Genomic DNA, 24,342 nt, shown 5'->3' with positions numbered 1-24,342 from the left:
GCTGGTGGCTGAGGAGGAGCCCGACTTCAAACTACAGGGGGAGTAAGGGAGGACTCAAATCTGGAGTTTTTATACTTTTCAAAAGATGGAATTTTTAAGTATTGGCAAGATGGTTCCTGGTCTTAAAAGGAGTAATAAGGGCTACAGAATCTGCCCAAGAACTTATCCAGGAGTCCAGAGAAAGGATTTAAAGGCGTGGAGAGAGAGACAACAGTTACACCTATCTAGTCTACTTTTTCCAGTAAATCTGTTATCTGGCACTTACTGTTAATCTTTTAAATCCTTTGGCCTCATTCATCAATGAGAAATTTTCAATTAGAATATAAACCTCCTTCTCTTGGTGTATTCTTCCCTGCTCCTTGGGTTCTACTGAATCTCTTAGTATCACAAAAAATATTAAATTGAAAGTAAAAAAGATAATTTAAGAGCTCATTAAAATTAGTTCCTCATCCTCTGATTTTTCTCTACACTAATAGATTTTAAAAATCAATTTCATTAATCAATTTAATCTCTTGCACTAAATCACTTGTATCATCTTCTAGGGTTCTTCCTATAACTCAGACACACCATCAGCTCTCCAAGGTTATTTTTATCCTAAAGTGATTATGATAAGGGACTGTTTCCTTAGATTTCTCAACTTTAAAGATAAGCAATAGATTCAGTAATAGTCATCTGGGAGTGGTGAAGTTTGAGGATGCATAGAGGAATTTTTATTTACTAAATTTTATAAACAGAGAAATCTGCATTGAAAAACTCCCCACTAGCATTTGCAATTTCATTTTTTAAGATTTGTGCATTTTTACTTGCCAATTTGCAGAAGAGATGAGAAAACCTATCATAAATTCCCAAGTTTGAAAGACTGACCCATGAATAAAAAATAGAGTAAAAATCAAGATAAACCTTTGCCATACTCAAAAAAGATGATTACGTTTCCTTATTCATATTGTACTAGCAAACTGTGAAATCATTTTAGTCTTACTAGATGTCTCATTATTCTTATTGAATCCCTCCCAGGAGTTGGGACAGTGTTCCAAAGAAGAAAAGGATACAGGCTGTGGTTAGCAGCAGGAAGAAATGGCAAGCTTTTGTTGACCTGAATTCAACTCATAAGTCATGATTCATAATTGCATCTTTAGTCCACATTGCTAAGACATGAGAACAATTTGAGTTATGTACATTCCCACATTCATATTTCTTTCTAGCCAGTGTTTGATGAAAGCCCAGGGCAATTCAGCCAGTGCTCATCATGTTCTCCGCAGAAGTATATTTATCTCAGCAATAATTTCCACAGCATTGACCACAGCAAGCTGGAAATAGCTAAGCTATTGGTTACCTGAATTTTAGCCAAGTCTGGTGCAGAAAACAAACAGCAACCGCAAATACCAACCATCTTTGGAGAGTGTTGTTTTTATAAATTAGAAAAGCTGGGAAAAGACTTACATATGAAGATTAAGTAGATCGATGGGGAATTTGGTATTCCCAGGTGGTGCCAGTGGTAAAGAACTCACCTGCCTATGCAGGAGACTAAGAGACTTGGATTCGATCCCTGGGTCAGGAAGATCCCCTGGAGAAGGGTGTGACAACCCACTCAGTATTCTTGCCTGGAGAATCCCATGGACAGAGGAGCCTGGTGGGCTATGGTCCATAGGGTCACAAAGAGCTGGACATGACTGAAGTGACTCAGCACACATGCAAGGGGTATTTAACCATAGCTATAAAATATACTCTACTACAGCAACTTATCAATTTTCTGCAAAACTAAGCACCCAAATTTCACTATATACTGTGGCTTTAGTGCAATGTTCTCTGTGCGGCGCACACCATCATGCCATTTGGCAGGGTGAAATTACCTTTTAATAAGAGCTTTCTGATATCTAAGTAATTCAACCTTTTGGGTGGGTTCCAAGGTACACATACTTCATCCCAAATTCTGTCCTAGAACAAACAGGGTTGTTACATTGAGGGTCTATTATACTCATAATACCCTCCACAAACAAACTAGTGTGAGAAGGAAATTAAGGAGGCAAATTTATAATGGTTAGAAAAGAGAGCACATATTGATTTGTGGATTTTGTTAGTAATTACTGATAATGCTTTTGACATCACTGTGGGTAAATCTAATTGAAAAAGATTTTTGCTCTCTGATGCCTCTGGCAGGGACATCCTGATCAGGTATTGTTAACAACATAGTTTGTAATTATAAAAATAATTGTGGGATCACAAATTCAAAACTATGACCTCAGTAAAGACCAATAAAAAGGAGGAAAGGAGAGAATTTAAATATGAGAAACAATTCTGAGTTCTTGTATGATGGGAGAAAAATCTCTGTCTAGATAGGAATAACCTTGCATCTTGCTGAGAACGGCATTATAAAACTATGCAAGTATTCTACTATATTGAGTGAAAACACTAATTTCTTTTCAATTTGGTTATTAAACACATTTATTTTCGATACTTTAACTTGGAATTAATATCTTGCTTTCTTTTTCTAGCTTTTTGCACAAATGAACCAAAATAATATAGAGGGGAAGCGCTGGGTTTCAGTACCAAAAGATATTTTACCAGTTGATGTGAAAGAGTAAGTACTGGTACGTTGATCCCATTTGCTCAAAAGTGAAAATAAACAAATTGGTTACTGCAACAGAGGACTAGCATTGACCGTTCGTTTAGTCAAGGCTATGGTTTTTCCCGTGGTCATGTATGGATGTGAGAGTTGGACTGTGAAGAAAGCTGACAGCCGAAGAATTGATGCTTTTGAACTGTGGTATTGGAGAAGACTCTTGAGAGTCCCTTGGACTGCAAGGAGATCCAACCAGTCCATTCTAAAGGAGATCAATCCTGGGTGTTCATTGGAAGGACTGATGCTAAAGCTGAAACTGCAATACTTTGACCACCTCATGTGACGAGTTGACTCACTGGAAAAGACTCTGATGCTGGGAAAGGTTGGGGGCGGGAGGAGAAGGGGACGACAGAGAATGAGATGGCTGGATGGCATCACCGACTCTGTGGACATGAGTTTGAGTGAACTCCGGGAGTTGGTGGTGGACAGGGAGGCCTGGCGTGCTGTGATTCATGGGGTCCCAGAGAGTCGGACACGACTGAGCGACTGAACTGAAATGAACTGAACTGAAAGACATCGTGTGATGGACTGGATGTATTTCAGTAAAATGTATTTCCCACATATGGAACCAACAGTGATTCCACCTCTGCTCAGACCATATCATGTTCTGAGAACCAAAGAGAGGAATATGTCACAGGCAGTATTTTTCCTGATAGAAAGGAGACTTAAGAGACATCAAGTTCCTGAGTACCACTCTTCAGTTTATGCTCCTTCAATTTCTATAAGCAAGATGTTCTTATGTTGAAGGTGTTGACTTTTTAAGTCAATGTATCTGGACTCCAAATTCTCTCGCAGTTATGCCTTCTAAATGGGTTAGATGTCTCATCATTCTTATCTTGGAACTTTGCTTCTCTTTCTCCTGTGCACTGGGAAGGACGTATGACCCACTGACCTAGTCATAAGATACTAGAAACATCTTCTCCATATGTTTACCTTTCAGCCCCCTATCTCTTTCCCTGCCAGCCACGATCTTTACCAAGATAAAGTGAAAGTGAAGTCGCTCAATCAAGTCTGACTCTTCGCGACCCCATGGACTGTAGCCTACTAGGATCCTCAATCCATGGGATTTTCCAGGCAAGAATTCTGGAGTGGGTTGCCATTTCCTTCTCCAGGAGACCTTCCTGACCCAGGGATTGAACCTGGGTCTCCTGCATTGTAAGCAGACACTTTACCGTCTGAACCACCAGGAACTTTACCAACAGAAGATTTCCAAGAAAAAAAAAAAATCCCAAGCAACAAAAACATACATACTCAAAAATCCTGTCTCATTGCTCTGAGGGAGACTGGCTGGATGGGTTAACAACTAAAAATCTTGCAACACGTGGGATCAGATGTACTGTTGGCTAAACACAGAACTCAGAAAAATTCATTAGCCAGTAGACTGGAAAAGACATCTTCTCCAGAGATCTGTCTACAAGTTAAGCACTTTTCTCAGATGAGATTCTTAGGAAGTAGGTGGGCTTTCTTTGAAAATTAGCAAAACCCAGTTAGTTGGATGCGGTCAAGGAAAACAGGGACAGCACTGATGCTGGGTGACCAAGGCCATTAACTACTCAGGCAAACATGGTCCTGAGAACTAACTGGTCAGTGGCCTTGCTTCTCCAGATAAGACAGTGAGCCAAAAGGTGGATGATCCAAATGCCATTATGTTGGATTTAGATTTCTGCTCATTCTCTTTATTCCCAGGGAATGGAGTGGGAAAGATGTACTGTGGGGCTTGTACTGGTTTTCCCCAGTTGCCAGAGAATCTTGCCCAATCAATCTTCTTTGTGTTTACAGTGCCTGAGTCTTTCAATGTTTTCTACATGCTCCTTATGGATTGCAATAGAAATGATCCATTCTGTCACACTTCAAAAGGAAGAACTGGGGCGACATTCTCATGGAAATATTCTCAGCACAGAGAAACACAGGTAAAGAACTCTTAACTCTAGAATATAGTTTTTAATACTGATGTTAGCGTCTCTGGCTTGAACCTGTGATGGGCAGATTTACAACCCTAGTCGCCAACCATGTGGCTGGGGGGTCAAGAATCCACCTGTCAGGCAGGAGATATGGGTTTGATCCCTGGGTCACGAAGATCCCTGGAGAATGAAATGACTACCCACTCCAGTATTCTTGCTTGGGAAATCCCATGGACAGAGTAGGCTGATGGGCTACAGTCCGTGGGGTAGCGAAAAAGTAGGATGTGATTTAGCAAGTAAAGCAAAGTTTTACTACACTTGTTCTCCTTTTGTTACAAGAACCTCAAACAATGAAAATGCTTAATTTCAATATATTATGTATATCTACATGGCTATGTTTATAAATATGCCTGCACATGTGTATGCGTACGTGTGCTGGTATGTGTATTCTGTACTACCATGTGTGTTTGCAAACATACATTACAGGTGTACCTTGAAGATACTATGAGTTTGGTTCTAGACATCACAAGCAAGTATCACAATAAAGTGAGTCACATGAATACTTTGGCTTCCAAGTACATATAAAACCTACATTTACACTATACTGCAGTTTATTCTGCACAAGAGCATTCTGTCTTGAAAAACAATGTGCATACATTAATTAAAAAACAGCACTGTTGGAAAAACAGACTTGCTTGATGCAGGGTTGCTACAAACCTACAATTTGTAAAAATTGCAATAAAGTGAAGGGTAATAAAACAAGGTACAACTGAATTGTATACTATGCACGCGTGTACGTGTGCTAAGTTGCTTCGATCATTTCCAACTTTTTGCAACCCTATGGACTGCAGCCTGTCAGGCTCCTCTGTCCATGGGATTTCCCAGGCAAGAATACTGGAGTGGGCTGCCATGCCCTCTTTCACGGAATCTTTCTGATCCAAGGATTGAACTTGCATCTCTTAAATCTCCTGCATTGGCAGGCAGGTTCTTTACCAGTAGTGCCACCTGGGAAGCCCTATATATGATATAAGTTTGCATATCTGTGGCAAATTCCAAAGGTTAAATATTATATCCAAAGGATAACTCTTTACTCAAAAATAGTTTATTTAACTGAAATAGAAAGTTATATCCAATTTTTTGGGGGGGAATACTTGTATATGCCTTGGTTTATTAACCTTCGGGAGGTACTGAGACCTGTCACAGTGGTATCACTCTGGAAGTCTCATCACTAGGATACTAGAGGTTCTCAGATGGAATTTTTTGTGATGCCAGCTCTCTCCACAACTCTCCTCTTTTCATGACCCTTTTTAATGGAAACCAACATGATTTTAAGTGTATTTACTCTAGTTTCCCACTCAATTATGGGCTCTTTAGCAAGCAGGGATCAAGAATGGATAAGAAAATTTTGCAACAAGAGCATTATAATGATGTCTTGCCTTAAAAATGTCAAAATGTATTCTCAGACTAAAATAATACAGCATCCAACTGGTACAAGAAAAGGGACAGAACAATGAACATGACAGTAGGCATAGTACAAGCCCAGTGTAATGTAAAATTATTGAGATATATAAATAAAAAGTAATATCATTATCTCTGGGTGATACAATTATGGGTTCTTGGTATTTCTGTTTTTTGGACTTGCATTATTTTTGTAAAAGGGGAAAAAGCAGGAAAAAATCTCAGTGTTAAAAAGGTAAATGATAAACTGGGAAAATATATGAAAGCAATAATAGTTTAATAACCTTAATATATAAAAATTGCTCATAAAATTAATACCAGAAAGGCAGGGAAGGCAAAATTAAAAAAAAAATACTGGGCTGAAATAGTATGTAAGAGTAATAAGCATAAAAGATGTTTAACCACATCAATAATCAAATAAATAGGAAGCTAAAACTTTAAGATACAGTGTCTTCAAATTGGCAAAGATTAAAAATAACAAATAACAGTAAAAGTTAATGAGGAGCCAATCAGTTGGGTTACTTTAAATGATACCACAGGCACAAATCCTTTTTCTGAAATTTTTGCAGCTGTTCTTCAGACTTAGGACTTAATATTTAAAAAAAGACAGGGACTTCCCTGGCAGTCCAGTGGCTAATACTCTAGGATCCCAATGCAGGGGGCCCAGGTTTCACCGTTGTTCAGGGAACTAGATCCCACATGCCACAGCTAAAAGTTCTCCTGCCAAAGCTAAAAATCCCGCATGCTGCAGCTAAGAAGATTCTGCATCCTGCAGTGAAGACTGAAGACCCCACGTGCCACAAATAAGACCTGGAGCAGCCAACTCAAATAACAATAACAAATAAGAAAGACCAAAGACAAGATGTAGCATACATTAAACAGAACCTCTAGCTAGGTGAGAGGCTGTACTCCATGATTAAACACACTGATATTTTTGCAGTTAAATGTAAATATTCACAAGAAAAAGAATACATGAAAAATTGAAAACAGTCTGATTTCTGTTGATGACAGTTTTCACCATAAAATGAGTTCAGGTCAGATTTTGAAGTTAAATCAGTTAAAGAAGAAATGTATGGTTTTCAGAGCTTTTTAGATTTTAGAATTGTTGATCATGAATTCTGAATGTTCATACAATCTTTCTGAAAGTCTCTTCAGCCAAGCAACTATAAGTTTAGACTTTAAAAAGATTATACCTTTTAATCTGCTTCTGGGAGGAACTAAACAGAAATACAGACAATGAGTTATCCTCAAGGATGTTGATGATAATTTCATTCGTGACAATAAAAGTGAAATCAGCATGAAAGTCTAACATAAAGTAATGGTTATATTATGGGATGGTCAATAAAAGGATATTATTGGCCATAAAAATCATTTTGAGGAAGATATTTAATAACTCAGGAAAATACTTACTACTTACTGTTGAATGAAAAATAATCAAGACATGAAACTTCCTACTTAGTGTGATGTTAATTAAAACATACATGTATCTATAATATAAAAATCTTGATGAAAATACACCAAAACAGTAATAGAGATTATAAGTAAACACTGGGATTATGGGTGGTATTTATTGTCTTATTTATAATGGTATCTTTTCAATATTTTGTAAAGAGCATAAAATACTTGTTATAATTATGAAGGTCATTTGCTATGTAAGATTTATCTTATTCATCTTACTATTTATTGGAGGACACTATAGATAAGCCATGGCAGGAGGTATGTGTTCAAGAAGCATATACACGTGACTCTAAATTGCTCCTCCCCTTTCACCATTACTTTCTTGGGGGAGTTTGGCTCATGGTGCTGAAACCCTGAAGGAGATTACCATGCACGACAGCTCATAGTAACGATGGGGAGGTGGGGGAACATCTACTCTCCATGAAATCACAGCCATAACTTACTTGACACCTGCTGAAAAGCTCACCACAGGGAAGAAGAGCCCATCCGTGTTGAAGTTCTCAAACATCCCCTGCACAGGCTGCCCGTTGATGCGGAAAGAGATGCTGGGTGCCCCCAGGTCCAGGCAACAGCTTACCACGTCGTCCGACTTCAGGAGGTGCTGGTTGATGGAGGCCACGGCTCTGGGTATGCGACCTGGTGAGCAAATAACAGGAGGAAGGCATGTAGGACTCTGGGGAAACATTCACAGGCCACCCATGGTGGGTGGGAGGGACAGAGGTCTGGATACACTGCATTTTAAATGCAACTTTGCCTTTCCCGTGTGAGGTGAGCAATGAGAAGTGGTTTCCTAAGCTCCGTGAATAGACAGCCATGATGACATGAGTCCCAGAGGAAACGCTCAGGCTGCCAGGAATGAGAACAAACAAGAATTCAACCCACTCAATGTGTGCTCAGATTCTGGCATGGTGTCTAAGGTAACGGGCAAATTGCATTGCTAGGGATGGCTCCTAGAGAGAGAGAGTGTGTGTGTTTGTGTATTTATAGACACTCAGAGACCTTCCTCTTTCCTGTCCTCTAAAAGACATCACTGCTTCAGCACTGGATGAAGGAGCTGTCCAAGTGATCAGGGCAAGACTATCTAGTCACGAACAGTTTACTTGCTAGTTGTAAAGAATTTTATTACTTTACTGAGGCAGGGAAACCCATTGTCAGTTATTTGCTGTACTGCTGAGTTCCTTTATTGTTGCTTATCTTTTGTCAGATGATTTATCATTTCCTGACCTAACTTGAAGTAGTAAGAAAATAATCTCTTAAGTTTTCTATGTTATACCATCTAATTCTGGAAGGTTTAGAAGTAAATTATCAGAACCACTCTGCTTATCCCCTACCAAGTTTTCAGTTCATTTGGGGGCAATGAAGGGGTAAAAGGTTTCATCAAAAACCCTTGAACAGGGTTTCAAGCAAAACTGTTAGAAATGTGTATCTTGTTTCTTGATCATGGAAGTAGCACACATTCATTATAAATGTTAATTGTGTATATAGAAAATTATAAATAAGGGAAAATGTGAAATAAAAAATTTCAACTTTATCATATATATATATTAATATTCAAACTGGGATATTGTAGGTTTTGTAAATTTTTTTCCACTTATAACATTGCAAATATTTGATTTTATAATGGAATATTCATCAGAAAATAGATTTTAATGACAGTAACTCACCATGAAAAGCTAATTTAAAAATACCCTGATGATGAGTATATGAGTTGTTCGTAAATCTTATACATACATCTATGCTATGTAATACTTCTAATCTCTGTTTAGAAATCTTTAATGTTTTCAGTGGTTATTGATATTCTAGTAATAGATTCCGAACTAAATGGTGGATTTTAAAATAGTGAAAATACCACATTCTCCTTAATGAAAAATTAGATACCCACTTCTGGTTATTTTGGGTAATTGACAAAACCATACTATATTCCCTCCCACCATTCCACAAATAGTAATGAGGCAGATATTGTACTTGGGGCTGGGGATCAAAGACAGAGGACCCAGTTCCAGTACTGAAGAAATTCATAATTCAAATAAAGAACTACAGTTCAGTGTAACTGTTTGAGTGAAGGTGTACATGATGAGATGTCTTTACAGGCAGAAGATGCTAAGTCAGCCTGGGTGTGTGGAACAAGTTAAAAACGAAGAACGAAAGGTTCACTAGATAAATGAGAAAGAAATGAGCATTGCAAACAAAGGAATAGCCTGTGCAAAAGGAATATATGAGTGTATGACATATTTGCAGAATGGTTAGAGTTTGGTGAGGCTAGGCTTGATGAGGGGTTGTTGAGGAATAAAGAACCTGGTCCACCAGCACTGTAACTGCACAACAGCATCTGAAACATTCAACGCACACTGGCAAGTTAGCCTGGGATGGCCTCAGACTCTGTTTTTATAACTTCACACCTTGTTGCATCACTGAGAATGAAGAGTAATTTCCTCACTGTAGGACTTACGTGTATGCTAAGTCACTTGAGTTGTGTCTGACTCTTTGTGACCCATGGACTGTAGCCCACCAGGTCTCCTCTGTCCATGGGATTCTCTGGGCAAGAATACTAGGGTGGGATCTGTGCCCTCCTCCAGGGGAATCTTCCTGACCCAGGGATCAAACTCGCATGTCTTACGTCTCCTGCATTGGCGGGTGTGTTTTTTACCACTCGGGCCACCTGGGAAGCCTATAGGACCTACGAACAAAACTATTTAAAACAAAATCTTAGCAAACTTGATGAGTATGTAGGTTTGATACTTTTCCTATCTCCATTTGATAAGACTGAGACCTCTCAGCTCCTTTTATGGAGTATAGATACCCCAGGGTCCCAGAATCTTTCCTTCCTTATTATATTAACTCTGTTATGAAAAGAATCTATGGTATTAAAACCCAGCAAACCTTGCCATAATTGTCTCATTCTTAAGAGCTCTTGTTTTTCCATTAAAAAACAATCTTTCCTGCTTCGACTGTTTCTCTTTCAATTAGTTTAACTTCTGGAAAATATCACTGCAGTCATTTGAACAAATCCCAAGAGATTTCTACGAATTTGTGAAAACCAGGAATTAATTGAAATGCCAAGTCAGACAGCTGACTTCAAAAGTATCCATATCCTTACCAGATAAAGATACAAATGAAGGGACTTCCCTGGTGGCCCAGAGGTTAAGAATCCGCCTTTCAGTGCAGGGGATGTGGGTTCAATCCTCGGTCAGCGAACTAAGATCCCACTTGCTGAGGAGAAACTAAACCTGCATGCCACACTAGAGAGAGCCCGTGTGCTGCAATGAAAAGATCCCATGCGCCGCAAATAAGATCTGACACAGCTGAGTCAACAAAGATACTAACAGATGTCGCCTTTCTGAGATCCACGTTAACCAGGACAAAACTGACCGTGCTGAGTTGAGACTCCGGCGCCCTCTCATCTCACCCTCTCAGAATTTACTCTTGGCTTCAGTGCCAGCCTGAGACTCAGCCAGTAAAGATGAAGAACAGCCTTCATGGCGGATGTTCTTCATACAGCCGTGCTTTGATGCCATCAGAAACCAAGTTTCCAAGCTTTATGTACACCACAGCACCAGGTGCCTTCCTGAGGAAGGATGGCTGGGAGAGCATCTGTCCAGTATGCTCTCTTGGTTGAAAACCACCGCCAGGATGAGCAATTGTGTTCTTGTGGTGAAGGACACTGCCTTTTATCTCCCTTATTTTAAGAGACTGCGAGCCTAGTAGAAGTTGCCATTGGAACACTTGTTAAGAGCATCTGTACGCAAGCTGAAACCATAGTCTGAGCCTATGTGTAACACATATAGAGAATATAGAGTTGGGATCAATATTATCCAGAAACTGAAGGGAGACTGTGGTTAATCATTGGATATAAAGCATGTGCTTAGCAAGTGCTTAGGGCAATGTAATGAGAAGTCTATTTGAATAAGAGAGTCCATTTCATGTAACATTCAAGTTGTAAAAGGTCATCTGATAAAGTACATCTAGCTCTAAAATGTGAGTAGTGTAAAGATTTGAAACTAGAAAATGACAGAATTGTGAGATTTCTTTTGTACATTCTGTTTCATAAAACCATTCCCATCTGGAAGAAGCAATCTCTACCTGAGGAGGGTTTTCATGACTCCAGATGATTCTGAAGGGTCCTAAAGCCACATTTAAACAATATGTTTGTTTTTCCAACTGCATGTAATGAGGTGGCATGGGGGTCCGGTGGGGGTGAGAGCGGTCTCGGAGCCACAGAAAGGGTTGAGTTCAAATACCCAGTCTTTGCCTGCTGTGATTTCATTAAAAAATCAGCTTCTATGTCCACAAAATGGGGACAGTAATGCTCACAGTGATGCTGTCAAGAGGTTTGAAGGTATGGTTATTATTCCCTAGAGAAGGAAATGGCAGCTCACTCCAGTATCCTTGCCGGGATAATTCCATGGACAGTGGAGCCTGGTGGGTTACAAAGAATCAGACACGACTGAGCGACTGAGCACAGCAAATTATTATTCCCTTGATTTTGACAAGACAATGATTTATGTCCTGTGTACCTCTTGAGAGGCAGTTGCATGTAGCAGTAAAGGTTGCTTCTAGAACCGGGCTCCCTGGGCTTGAGTCCTGGTGCTGCCACTTACTGTGTGAGCCTGGGCAAGTCACTTACTTATGTGGACTCAGGTTCCTCATCTATCTAATGAAAATAATAATGTCCTGGGGTTGCTGTGAGTTTTGAATGCATTCTTCCATAAAGAGTAACTGGAAGAGCCTGACACAGTGCAACCTACAATAAATGCTATTTCTATTGCTCGTATAACTCCAGATACTTTCATTACTAGGTTAACAGGAGATAAGCTTACTAGCATATTGTTGGGATATTATGTCCTTTATAATATTAGGTAAACACAACAGTACAGAGAATCACAGCATTGGGGACTGAGTCCAGGAAAGTGGCTTGAAAATAGAGTTACTGAAAAATCAGTAAATCTCTATTGAAAGACCATGCTCTAAACAGGCACTTTCAAATACATTTAAAATGGACTGGATGCTTTTGGCAAACCAACAGCAATGTAAGGCTGCAGAAAGGAGAAGCAAATATGACAGGGAGAGTTTTTCTAAATCACTTTAACCGCTTTGCCAGATATTAGGAGCTCTGAGTAATCCTAGAGACCACCTATTGGGACAGGCTGGGAAGCCTTGTGACTTCTGTAAGTCTGAAGAAAACCCCTGACTTAGAGGCTCAGGACTGTTGGAAGGTCCCAGAGGGCTTGGAAAGGCCATGCCAAGCCTAGCATTTTTAAGATGAAGGAAAAAGCCACTTAATCACATGCCACATCTTCAAATGAACCTAAGGATGTGTTACTGCAGGCTTTTATTTCTTCTGATGAGTCATATAGGCAACTGGAAACACCGACGCTCTCCCCAGGCACTGCAGAGTTTGGTACTATAATGTAAACACAAATACTTGGGCATCTGGAAACAGAGAAGATCCAAATACATCAAAACTGTGGTGTCCTACAGCTACTCCTTGAATCCTCTACATATAGCACTGTGCTTGGAAAAGTCCAAGTCACAGTGGGCTGTGTGTTGATAAATGAACCAATACCCTGGAGCTCATCTTAGTCGGGAGACAGGAGCCCACTCATCAAGTTGTCCTGATGAGTCAGAAGTCCTAAGGAATCAGAAAAGAATTTTATTTCATTCATTTACTTTTTGTATCACTTTGCTTTATTCAAAATTCCTTTGCTTATTCCTTTGCTATTCTGAATTCCTTTGCTTATTCAAAATTTTCGAGGGGAAAATTTGCAACAAGGGAAGAGGAGGTGTAGTTTCCTCATGAAATTGCTCCCTAACCAGTGATGTACTATATGGCCATGTATGTGTGTGTGTATATGTGTGTCCAACTTTCTGTGACCCCATGGACCGTAGCCCGCCAGGCCCCTATGTCCATGGAATTTCCCAGGCAAGAATATTGGATTGGGTTGCCATTTCCTACTCCAAGGGATCTTCCCAACCCAGGGGTTGAATCCCCATCTCCTGCATCTCCTGCATTGGCAGACAAATTCTTCACCACTGCACCACCTAGGAAGCCCTACTATATAGGCTGCGGCTGCTACTGCTGCTGCTGTCACTTCAGTCGTGTCCGACTCTGTGTGACCCCATAGACGGAAGCCCACCAGGCTCCCCCGTCCCTGGGATTCTCCAGGCAAGAACACTGGAGTGGGTTGCCATTTCCTTCTCCAATGTGTGAAAGTGAAAAGTGAAAGTGAAGTTGCTCAGTCATGTCAGACTCGTAGCAACCCCATGGACTGCAGCCTACCAGGCTCCTCCGTCCATGGGATTTTCTAGGCAAGAGTACTGGAGTGGCTTGCCATTGCCTTCTCCGACTATATAGGCTACTCTGGAGCCAAATTCACCCCCAAGTGCAGTTCTGAAAGGCTACATAATGTAAAGGCTGTATCAGGAGAGGGAAAGTGATGCCAGGACAAGAAAAGAGCCATTCCTCTGAAAGGACAGTCACAGTGGCTGGGCTGACTCATGAGTCTGTGGGGAGGGCTGGGCAGGGTTCAGATGGGGGATATTTGTACAGCTGATGACTGAAAGAAACTTTATAGGCTTTGGTGAAGACCTATGAAGGCTGCCCTCCTCCTACATAGAGGAAAAACTCATTCATATTTCCCAGGATGTCACTTTGAAACCTTCTTCTGCATTCAGCATGGAACCTGGGCTCTGTTTCCTGTCAGGATGGAGCTAATCTCATGGTTTCGAGGGAGGTACCCGGAACTCTGCACTTGGTCTCTATGAGAGTTGACTTCATAGACAATAAAAGTAGGGAAGAGATATTTATTTTGTATTTAGTGTCTGTCAAGAACTTCACATCCTTCATCTCATTTAAATTTCCTAAAAGTCTTGTATCATCTTTATTTTATCTGAGGAAACCAAGTATCTGGGAGGTTAAGTAACTTGCCGGGTGTCAAAAAAACCAAGTAAGTGAAGAGCTGGGATTCAAACCCAGGCATAACTCCAAAGTCATGCTGCTGCTTCTTAAATTTCTCTGACAAAAGTATTAGGGGCTCTGCCATCCTTTCCAACTTCAGCAACATCCTTTGTGCTTTAATAAATAGTAAAGTCCAGCTCAAGGCTGTGGCTTAGTTTATGCATATAGATAAGTTTAAAGGTAATGGACCATCCACGCTGCTGCAAATGGTATTATTTTGTTCTTTATATGGCTAATATTCTATTGTATATATGTACTACATATTTTTTATTCATTTATCTGGCAATGGATATTTAAGTTGCTTCCATGCCATGGATATTGTAAAATATGTTACTATGAACAGTGGGGTGCATGTAGCTTTTTGAATTATGGTTTTCTCTGGGAATATGGCCAGTAGTGGGATCATTGGGTCATATGGTAGTTCTAATTTTAGTTTTTTTAAGGAACCTCCACACTGTTCTCCCGAGTGACATACCAATTTACATTCCCATCAATAGTGTAGGAGGGTTCCCTTTTCTTCACACCCTTTTCAGTATTTATTGTTTGTGGATTTTTCGATGATGGCTGCTCTGACTGGTGTGAGGTGATACCTCATTGCAGTTTTGACTTGCATTTCCCTAATAACTGTGATGTTGAACATCTTTTCATTTGCCTTTTGGCCATTTGTTTGTCTTCTTTGGAGAAACGTCAATTTAGATATTCCACTCATCTTTTGATTGGATTATTCGTTCTTTTGATATTGAGCTGAGTAAGCTGTTTGTAGGGCTTCCCTGGTGGCTCAGAGGTTAAAACGTCTGCCTCCAATGCGGGAGACCCAGGTTCGATCCCTGCCTCGGGAAAATCCCCTGGAGAAGGAAACGGTAACCCACTCCAGTATTCTTGCCTGGAGAATCCCATGGACGGAGAAGCCTGGTAGGCTACAGTCCACGGGGTCACAAAGAGTCGGACACGACGGAACGAATGAAGCTGTTTGTATATTTTGGAGATTAATCCTGTGTTGGTTTCTTCACTTGCAAACATTTTCCCATTCCTAGAGACTGTCACACTGAGCGAAGTAAGTCAGACAGAGAAAGACAAATATATGATGTCACTTATAAGTGGGAAAAAAAAAAGGGTACCGATGAACTTGTTTACAAAACAGAAGTAGAGTCACAGATAGAGAACAAACTTACGGCTACCAGGGGACTCGGTGGGGAGACATAAATTGGGAGATTGGGATTGATATGTATATATTACTATATACAAAATAGATAATAAGAATATGCTGTGTAGCACAGAGAACTCTATGCAGTACTCTGTAACAGTTTACATGGAAAAAGACTTAAAAAAACCCAAGTGAATATATGTATGTGTACAACTGATTCACTCCACTGTGCACTTGAAACTAACATAACACTGTAAATCAACTATACTCCAATAAGAAATACAGGCAGTGGACCTGGGCATTTACATCTCAAGAAAGGAAGAAAAATGGTCAGACCAGTATCCACCATTTCTCCCCAGCCACCCTCTACTCTCTCCTGTAGTAAGTTGGAGCGTCTCTTCCATCCCATTTCTACATCAACTATTACCTTTTCATCAGACAGTACAAAATTCACTGCTGTCCTGGTGGGAGTCATTAACAGAAACCTTATTTCTTCCTCTGGTGCACACGCTGACATATTTACCTGTTTTGCCTTCTGCAAGATAAATGTTACCTGGGCGCAAGTTGGAGAATTCAGAATGATGCCCAGACCCAAGGAAGCTTTGCGTTTTAGTGAGCATAAAAGATGCCAATTTTGTGGATGTTGGTTTCTTTACATCTCACCAGATGCTGAAGATTGAGTGATGGAGACCCCCAAAATGCTCTTAGGTGAAGTTATATTACTATGTGGGTAATATTCACCTGGCTTTCTGGTCTTGAGTGGATAAGAAGGAAAAAGGGAGCATTGTACGTTCCTGGAATGATACACAATAGGATGGATTGATCCTACAATAGGATGGATGTCCAGGTCCTGAAATGTACTGACAGCAGCGCTTTCTGGATGTGCAATGAGTGGGTTCTCTGCCTTCTGACTCACTGATGCATTTATTTTGCAAATTTTTATAAAGGTTTATGTCAAGTGCCCCATGGAGGGCTGTGAACTCTGGAAAAGATGGAATAAATGTTTGCTTTTGAGAATGGTTGGGTTTTCTTTGAAACTAGGGGCCAATTTGCTCCATCCAAGGGTCTTGGTGGACTTCATATTGCCTCGGTCAATGCAGAGTTCTCCGTAAGTGCAGCCTGGGATCCAGAGAGGGCTTCCTAGGTCGTGCAGGGGTAATGATACACCTGCCAATGCAGGAGGTGCAAGAGATGCAGATTCAACCCCTGGGTTGGGAAGACACCCTGGAGAGGAAATGGCAACCCACTCCAGTATTCTTGCCTGAAGAATTCCATGGACAGAGGAGCCTGATGGGCTACAGTCCATGTGACTGCAAAGAGTCAGACGTAACTGAGTGCATGCATCTGGGATCCAGAGAATATGCTTGGGTCATGGTGAAGAGAGGGCAGGAACTGAGCAGCAACCAGCAGGCAGTGCACAATGTTTTTCTCTCCTCAACCCCATTCATCCCCCTGCAGGTTCAATTTTATTAAGCTCAGGAGCTGTAAGTATATGAGAATAGTGATTATTTCTTTTCAGATCACTTCCCCAGAGATAACTTTCTGAGATCCTTATGCCATCTGATGATAACCTAAGCTAAAGGTTACTACAACTGTATGACCACAGAAACAATGGCTCTATAGCGGGGCTCTGAGAATCCAGTGAAGACCCACCTTCACCCCTCATGAAATGGAACCAGGGAAAGTTAAACTGGGAGAATAAGAGAACAAGACGTTCACTTCACTCTATCATCCTGCCATTTTGTACCCACTTTTGTCTGCAACACACTCTCCCCTGGGATACGCAAAACACGGAATCAGACAATTTCTTCTTATAAATGATTCCAGATACATATATAAATAAATACATTTGCACCATTCCTAAGAGGTAAGAAATGTTTATACTGAATATAAAGTAGCACAAAGATTAAAAAATATTGATCAATTGAAAGTAAAAATCAACTGTAAGAAACATGTCACTAGGACCTGAGCTATTGGTTTTAGCTGGAAGCTAAAAGGAGGAGGAAAATGTGATGGATTTTGTAGTTCTCAGTTACAAATGAAAATACATAGGTCTGTCTTGTACATACAAACTCTTCCCTGGTACTGGGTTTAAGGAGGCTTGTATGTCCTGGTTCCTTATGTAAGAGGCACACAGCACAATGCTTACCTAAGGAATTTCTATAAGGGACACAATATCTCCAGTTCCAGTTTTGCAAAAGATACAGATAAGACAAGATGTAGATAGGAGAGGGAAGGGGTAGAGCCTCTGCTGTGGTAAAAGTATGAGGGTTAGTCTTACATTTCCACCCATTCAGAAGCCAACTCACTCCTCCACAGGCAACCACCATGGACATTTCTGGGGAAAGCATAAGTGTATATCTAAAAAGGAAGTTTTGAAATCTTTAAAGATATTAGCAACTACCATGTGCCAGGTACACATCCAGACACCTTAAAAAATGTATTACAATAAACAGTGCTGCAATGAACATTGGAGTACATGTGTCTCTTTCAATTCTGGTTTCCTTGGTGTGTATGCCCAGGAGTGCGATTGCTGGATCATATGACAGTTCTATTTCCAGTTTTTTGAGGAATCTCCACACTGTTCTCCATAGTGGTTGTACTAGTTTGCATTCCCGCCAACAGTGTAAGAGGGTTCCCTTTTCCCCACATCCTCTCCAGCATTTATTGCATGTAGATAGCAGCCGTTCTGACTGGCGTGAAACGGTACCTCATTGTGGTTTTGATTTGCATTTCTCTGATTATGAGTGATGCTAAGAATCTTTTCATGTGTTTGTTAGCCATCTGTATGTCTTCTTTGGAGAAATGTCTGTTTAGTTCTTTGGCCCATTTTTTGACTGGGTCGTTTATTTTTCTGGAATTGAGCTGCAGGAGTTGCTTGTATATTTTTGAGATTAATTCTTTATCAGTTGTTTCATTTGCTATTATTTTCTCCCATTCTGAAGGCTGTCTTTTCACCTTGCTTATAGTCTCCTTTGCTGTACAGAAGCTTTTAATTTTAATTAGGTCCCATTTGTTTATTTTTGCTTTTATTTCCAATATTCTGGGAGGTGGGTAGCTTTTTACAACTGTGTATTCTACAGTATTTTTTTCATTTGGTGAAATTTTAACTATTAATGTTTTTGGCATTGTGCTTTGTACCATTTATTAAATAAAACTTAAAAAAAGAAAAAAATATGTATTACAAAGCAACATGTTACAACCACAAGATGACAGACTTGTAGTCAGATATGGAGCCTTCTCTGTGTGACTGTGAGTAAGTTAACTAAACACCTTCATGTTCAGTTTCCATGTCTGTAGTATGAGATCAATATTATCCACTATAGGGGGTCACTGTAAGGATAAAATGAGAGAAAAAATGTACAAAAGATATGCAGCTTACTGCAAAGTCAATAAATGCTCAGTCTGCTTCTCCTTTCCTGTTTGCCCATGTAACCTTGACAAATCCATGCAATTAGGATTAAAGGAAGCAGACCCTGAGCTTGAGAAAAGTTAAGTGATCTGCACTAGATGATGGAACTGAAGTACAGGCTTGTGGTTTAAAAGAGGCCGGTCTCAGGCTTCTCTGGTGGCTCAGGGGTAAAGAATCCACCTGTCAGTGCAGGAGACGTGGGTACGATCACTGGTCTGGGAAGATCCCATAGGCCTTGGAGCAACTTGGCCTGTGTGCCACAACTACTGAGGCTGTGCTCTAGAGCCTGGGCACTGCAACTACTGAGCCTTAGTGCCACAACTAAACTACCGAAGCCCATGCACCCTACAGCCTGTGATCTGCAGAAGACAAGCCACCACAATGGGAAGCCTGTGTACCACAACTAGAGAAAACCCCATGCAGCAACGAAGACCCAGCACAGCCAACAAATACATAAAATCACATATACAAAAAGAGCAGGGCAGTCTCATTCAGATGTGATGCTCTTCCTACTTAGCCATCTACTTAGTTGAGACTTGAATCTGTATCATTTCAAAAAGAAGTAACCATTTCCATTTGAACAATCAGGGGCCGAAGCTCCGGCAAGGTGCTCACCTGACCAGAGGTGAAGTCCATCAAAGCCATAGGAGTATAGGTCATCACCAACACCATTGCCTCCCCATCCTTCTCCACCTCCGGGGTAAGGAGCGTAGCCAGAAGAAGAGGCCCAGCCCACCCGCAGATGTGTGGGTTCTGCTGTCAGGAAGGGGTCCACCTGGTCGATGATAAGCTCGAAGTACCACTTCTTGTACTGTGCTGAGCCTTCAGCAACTCCCAGGAAGATGTTCGGCCGAATACTGAAATTAAACATGAGACAGGTGGCACCCACAGACTCTTAAGAAGTAGGAAAGCAAACTGAACCAGACCATAGGAGGCATGGGCCCAATTAAACCAAAAAGTGAAAGAGATAGTCACTCAGTCATGTCCGACTCTTTGCAACCCAATGGACTATAGCCCACCAGGATCCTCTGTCCATGGTATTCTCCAGGCAAGAATATTGGAGTGGGTTGCCGTTCCCTTCTCCAGGGAATCTTCACAACCCAGGGTCTCCTGCATTGCAGGTGGGTTCTTTATGGTCTGAGCCACCAGGAAAGCCCAATTAAACTGAGAGCAAGAGCAAGCTCATGATTTTTGTATTGTTCTAAAGAAGAATTGATGCTTTTGAACTGTGGTGCTGGAGAAGACTCTTGAGAGGCCCTTGGACTGCAAGGAGATCCAACCAGTGCATTCTAAAGGAGATCAATCTTGGGTGTTCATTGGAAGGACTGATGCTAAAGCTGAAACTCCAATACTTTGGCCACCTCATGCGGCGAGTTGACTCACTGGAAAAGAGTCTGATGCTGGGAGGGATTGGGGGTGGGAGGAGACGGGGACGGCAGAGAATGAGATGGCTGGATGGCATCACTGACTCGATGGACATGAGTTTGAGTGAACTCCGGGATTTGGTGATGGACAGGGAGGCCTGGCGTGCTGTGATTCATGGGGTCGCAAAGAGTTGGACACGACTGAGTGACTGAACTGAACTGAAAGCAGAATAATCTTCAGGCCTCCAATACTTGATCAAGTTCTTAGTGGGAGATGTCAGGACAACGTTAATTCTGTTATAAAATGTAAAATATATCTCTTCCAATATTCAAGGCAACACACATTTACTGAGTGCCAACCATAGGTAAAGACGCTGAAAACATCATGTAGAGTTGTATGACTGCAAACTCCTCTTTCTTTCTGTAAGTGTAAGAAAAGACTTACTCAGGTTCTATCTTCTGGTAAATTGATTTAAGCTTTTCCCCATAGGCATTATTAATAATACTGGCCTTTTAAAAGCATTAAGTCACTATTAGAAATAATCCAGACAAATACTGCATGGTATCACTTACACGTGGAATCTAAAAAAAAAAGCCCAACTCCTAGAAAGAGAGAAATGAAAAGTAGTTCTGGAGAGTTGGGGCAGGGGGATAGCAAGAAGTTGATAAAAGGGCACAAACTTTCACTTATCAGACGAGTAAAGTCTGAGGATATAACATGGTGACTTTGTTGATAATGGGCTTCCCCTCGTGGCTTAGTGGGTAAAGAATCCTCCTGCAATGCAGGAGATGCAGGTTCAATCCTTGGGTTGGGAAGATCCCCTGGAAGAGGGCACAGCAACCTACTCCAATATTCTTGCCTGGAGAATCCTCATGGACAGGGGAGACTGGTAGGCTAAAGTCCATGGGGTCACACAGGGACATGACTGAAGTGACTGAGCATGCACGCACACACAGTTGATAACACTGTATTATAAAACTGAAATTCATTTAGAGAATAGGACTCACATGTTCTCATTTAAAACTGGTAAATGTGTGAAGTGATGGAAGTGTTAATTAACTTCATGGGGAGAGAGAATCCTTTCATAATGTTTATATGAGTTGAATCATCACATTGTATTCTTTACATATCTTACACTTTTGTCCATTATACCTCAATAAAGCTGAAAAAAATTCAACCTCTATGACAAAAAAGATGGGGTGCAGATACATCAGTATTAGGCAACTTGTTAAGAAACAGAGATTCTAAAATATCCAGAGAAAAATGGTTAAAAGCTTGGGACAAACCACTTGGAGTTGTTCTTCTTGGAATCCTACTCTTAGAGGTCCACTGTCCTGGGATAAGACTGTGTCCATTTTGGGTGGGCAAGGGAAGAACCAGACTGGTACCCAGAAGAAAGCCTGTGCGATGTCTATAGACCCAAACCTGCTCTGCACTTTGGAGGGGACATTATTTCCTCACGTTTCAGAGTAGGGAGGGAGCCCAGGTGGAGAGCTGCTGAAGTTGCTCCCTAGTCCAGGTCCAGTGAGTTCATGACTCCCAGGGTTCTTCATGAGCCCATTCTGGCTTTCACAGATGGCCCTGGGGTAAATGGCCAAGTGCCAGAAGATAAAAGAAACCATGGTCTCAACATGGGACATCCACTCTATCAAAAGACTTTTAGAAAAAAAATAAAATATGTTATGAAGAAGGTATAAGATATGCACTCATGTTTAAATTAAAACATGGTAGATCACTCCCTTAGGCCAAATTCTTTAGTCCTCAGGTGATTTATTTACTCCATCTTTGGCTACTTCAGGGGAGAAGTTTGAGAAATTCAACTGAAGGGGTTGGAGTACAAGGCCCTAAAAGATGTGCACATTTGCTGGTCTTATCTTATGTGGTCACATCAGAATGGAGATGATGGGTAGGTGGCTTTGGAGTTGAGATCAGCATTCTTCCTTTCTGGGGACAAGATGGGCGTTGTCAATGATGGTGGTGGCCTTACCTTGTTACGTCATTAATCAGCCGCGTCTGCAGGAGCAGGTTTCTCTGGGGCAGCAAGTTGTCACAGATGAGATTCTGGTTGGCTCTCACTGCGACCCCATCGCAGAGACAGAGGGAACACAGCACATCCAGAACCTGCAGCAGGATACACCCCAGCCGACCTTAGGACCTGAGGTGGGGGGTGGGTGCACAGTGGGCAGGACCTGACAGCCACAGCACAGGAAGGAAGCCCGCCTCATGAAGGTAAGGGCCAGGTGACAGGTGTGAACACCTGTTCAGAGTCAAGGAAGCCACACCTGCCTCACCAGACACGAGTGAGTGATGCCCAGGCGCCTGCTGCCCCTTGGGGAAATGAGTTTGGGTTCCTTTCTAACTCCTCTGCCTTAGTCTTGTGACCCATCCCTCCAAACTAGGCACGCCACCTGTGGTCACTGTTCTGTTAAAGTGGGTTAGAGTCTGAGCTCTGAAGACAGCCTGTCCAGGTTTCTTTTCCAGCCAGGTCCAGGACTAGGTGAGGTGCGGTAACAACTTCCTTTCTGGGTAAGTGCTGGAAGGGCCCCCATAGACCTCAGGCTGAAGCACATGCTCCTGCCTGGCCTCAGGGTCCCTCTGCACAAGCTCAGGAGGCACTCACACAGGGCTTCCTGAAAGACACTCAGATTCCCGTCTGGCTATGGTCCCTTGCTTGGGGCAGGCTTGGGATCCTCGCATGGGTGGGGTAGCGGGGACTGCAGGGCAGATTCTGAGTGCTGGTCTTCTGCTGTGATACCATGAAAGCTCACTAAGATATCCCTCTCTTCCTAGAAATCCCTATTCAGAAACATTTCACCTGCTTTTTTCCCCTGTAGAGTGAGAATAAACCATAAGAGTGAGCAAACCAGGCAGACCCTGACTCTACCAGATCCACCACGAGCTGTTCCTAAACCACCTCATATGCCAGCTGCCGGGGGAGTGGGAGCAGCCCCCGGCCACCCCTCCCACGCACTGGCCTGCCTGCCCACTCTCCTTGTGCTGAGTCCCCATTCATCCATATTTCACGTTCCTAGCGTGGCAGAGCAAACATGCTGGGCCAGGCACTGCTCCTCCCTCTCTCCCCCACAGGGAACAGTGTGCAAACAGCAGGGATGAATAATGGCCAGGACCGTGGCAGGCTACCCTGACAAGGAGAGGGCAGCCTCAGTTCAGTCTTACAAAGTGGCCACCGAAGACTCCATGCTTAGCGGGGTTGGATGGCTTCATGTTGTTGATGGGATCTGTATCCATAATTCTCACAAACCAGTTTTCTACCTGGCTCCCTGAATGTCAACTTCATTCCAAGTAAATACAGAGCACATTAATGGGACAAGCAGAAAAGAACTCCAAAGGCAGTTTTATGGAGGACTCTCACCATTACCACTCCATGAAACATATGACCGTGGAATTGGAAATCCAGAGGATAATTTGTCCTTCTAAGAAAAGAGCCCATAGATGGCCAAGAAATTAAATACTTATCATCTGGCCTACCACACATTTTCATCTGTTTTGCCTTGAAGTGACGGCTGTAGGAGCCTTGCTGTCACAGCCAGAAGGAAAGTAGAGCTTAATCCACATACAATAGGATCAGTGAGGAGAAAAAAGGCTCTGGAAAGCACACAGCCTAATGGAATAGTACATCACCTACAAATAAACGATGCCATGAAGAATGTGCTGACAGTGTTCTGGCTTTTTTTACCAGTCATTTCTTGGGGTCATGCACCCCAACATTCACTGCAGCGCTGTTTACAACAGCCAGGATGTGGAAGCAACCTAGGTGTCCATGAACAGATAAAGAAAACATGGTACACACACACACACACACACAACAGCCAGGATGTGGAAGCAACCTAGGTGTCGATGAACAGATAAAGAAAACATGGTACACACACACACACACGAATACTACTCAGCCACAAAAGAAACGAAACACTGCCACTTGCAATGAACTTAGAGATTGTCATACTGAGTGAAGTCAGTCAGACAGAGAAAGACAAACATCATATGGTAGCACTCATACGTGGAATCTAA

At 41.7% G+C, this 24,342-nt stretch overlaps 1 protein-coding gene across 3 annotated transcripts in view; it reads right to left on the bottom strand.

Moving 5' to 3' along the window:
• The window catches only part of RYR3 (ryanodine receptor 3), a 569,645-nt gene that overhangs the window by 234,825 nt on the left and 310,478 nt on the right, over window positions 1-24,342 (bottom strand). For all 3 annotated transcript variants that reach the window (XM_088839832.1, XM_088839833.1, XM_088839834.1), the window contains exons 17-19: window positions 22,301-22,434; window positions 19,564-19,805; window positions 7,881-8,073 (exon numbers count right to left, since the gene is read on the bottom strand). In XM_088839832.1, the coding sequence (XP_088695958.1) occupies window positions 7,881-8,073; window positions 19,564-19,805; window positions 22,301-22,434 (569 nt within the window). The remainder of the gene's footprint in view (window positions 1-7,880; window positions 8,074-19,563; window positions 19,806-22,300; window positions 22,435-24,342) is intronic.

Source organism: Moschus berezovskii, chromosome 9 (genome assembly GCF_049115385.1).
Source record: "Moschus berezovskii isolate FMDL1 chromosome 9, NW_MosBer_1.0, whole genome shotgun sequence".
NCBI classification, from domain to species: Eukaryota; Metazoa; Chordata; class Mammalia; order Artiodactyla; family Moschidae; genus Moschus; species Moschus berezovskii.
The sequence above is the reverse complement of the archived record's forward strand: the minus strand, read 5'-3'. Positions and strand labels throughout refer to the sequence as shown.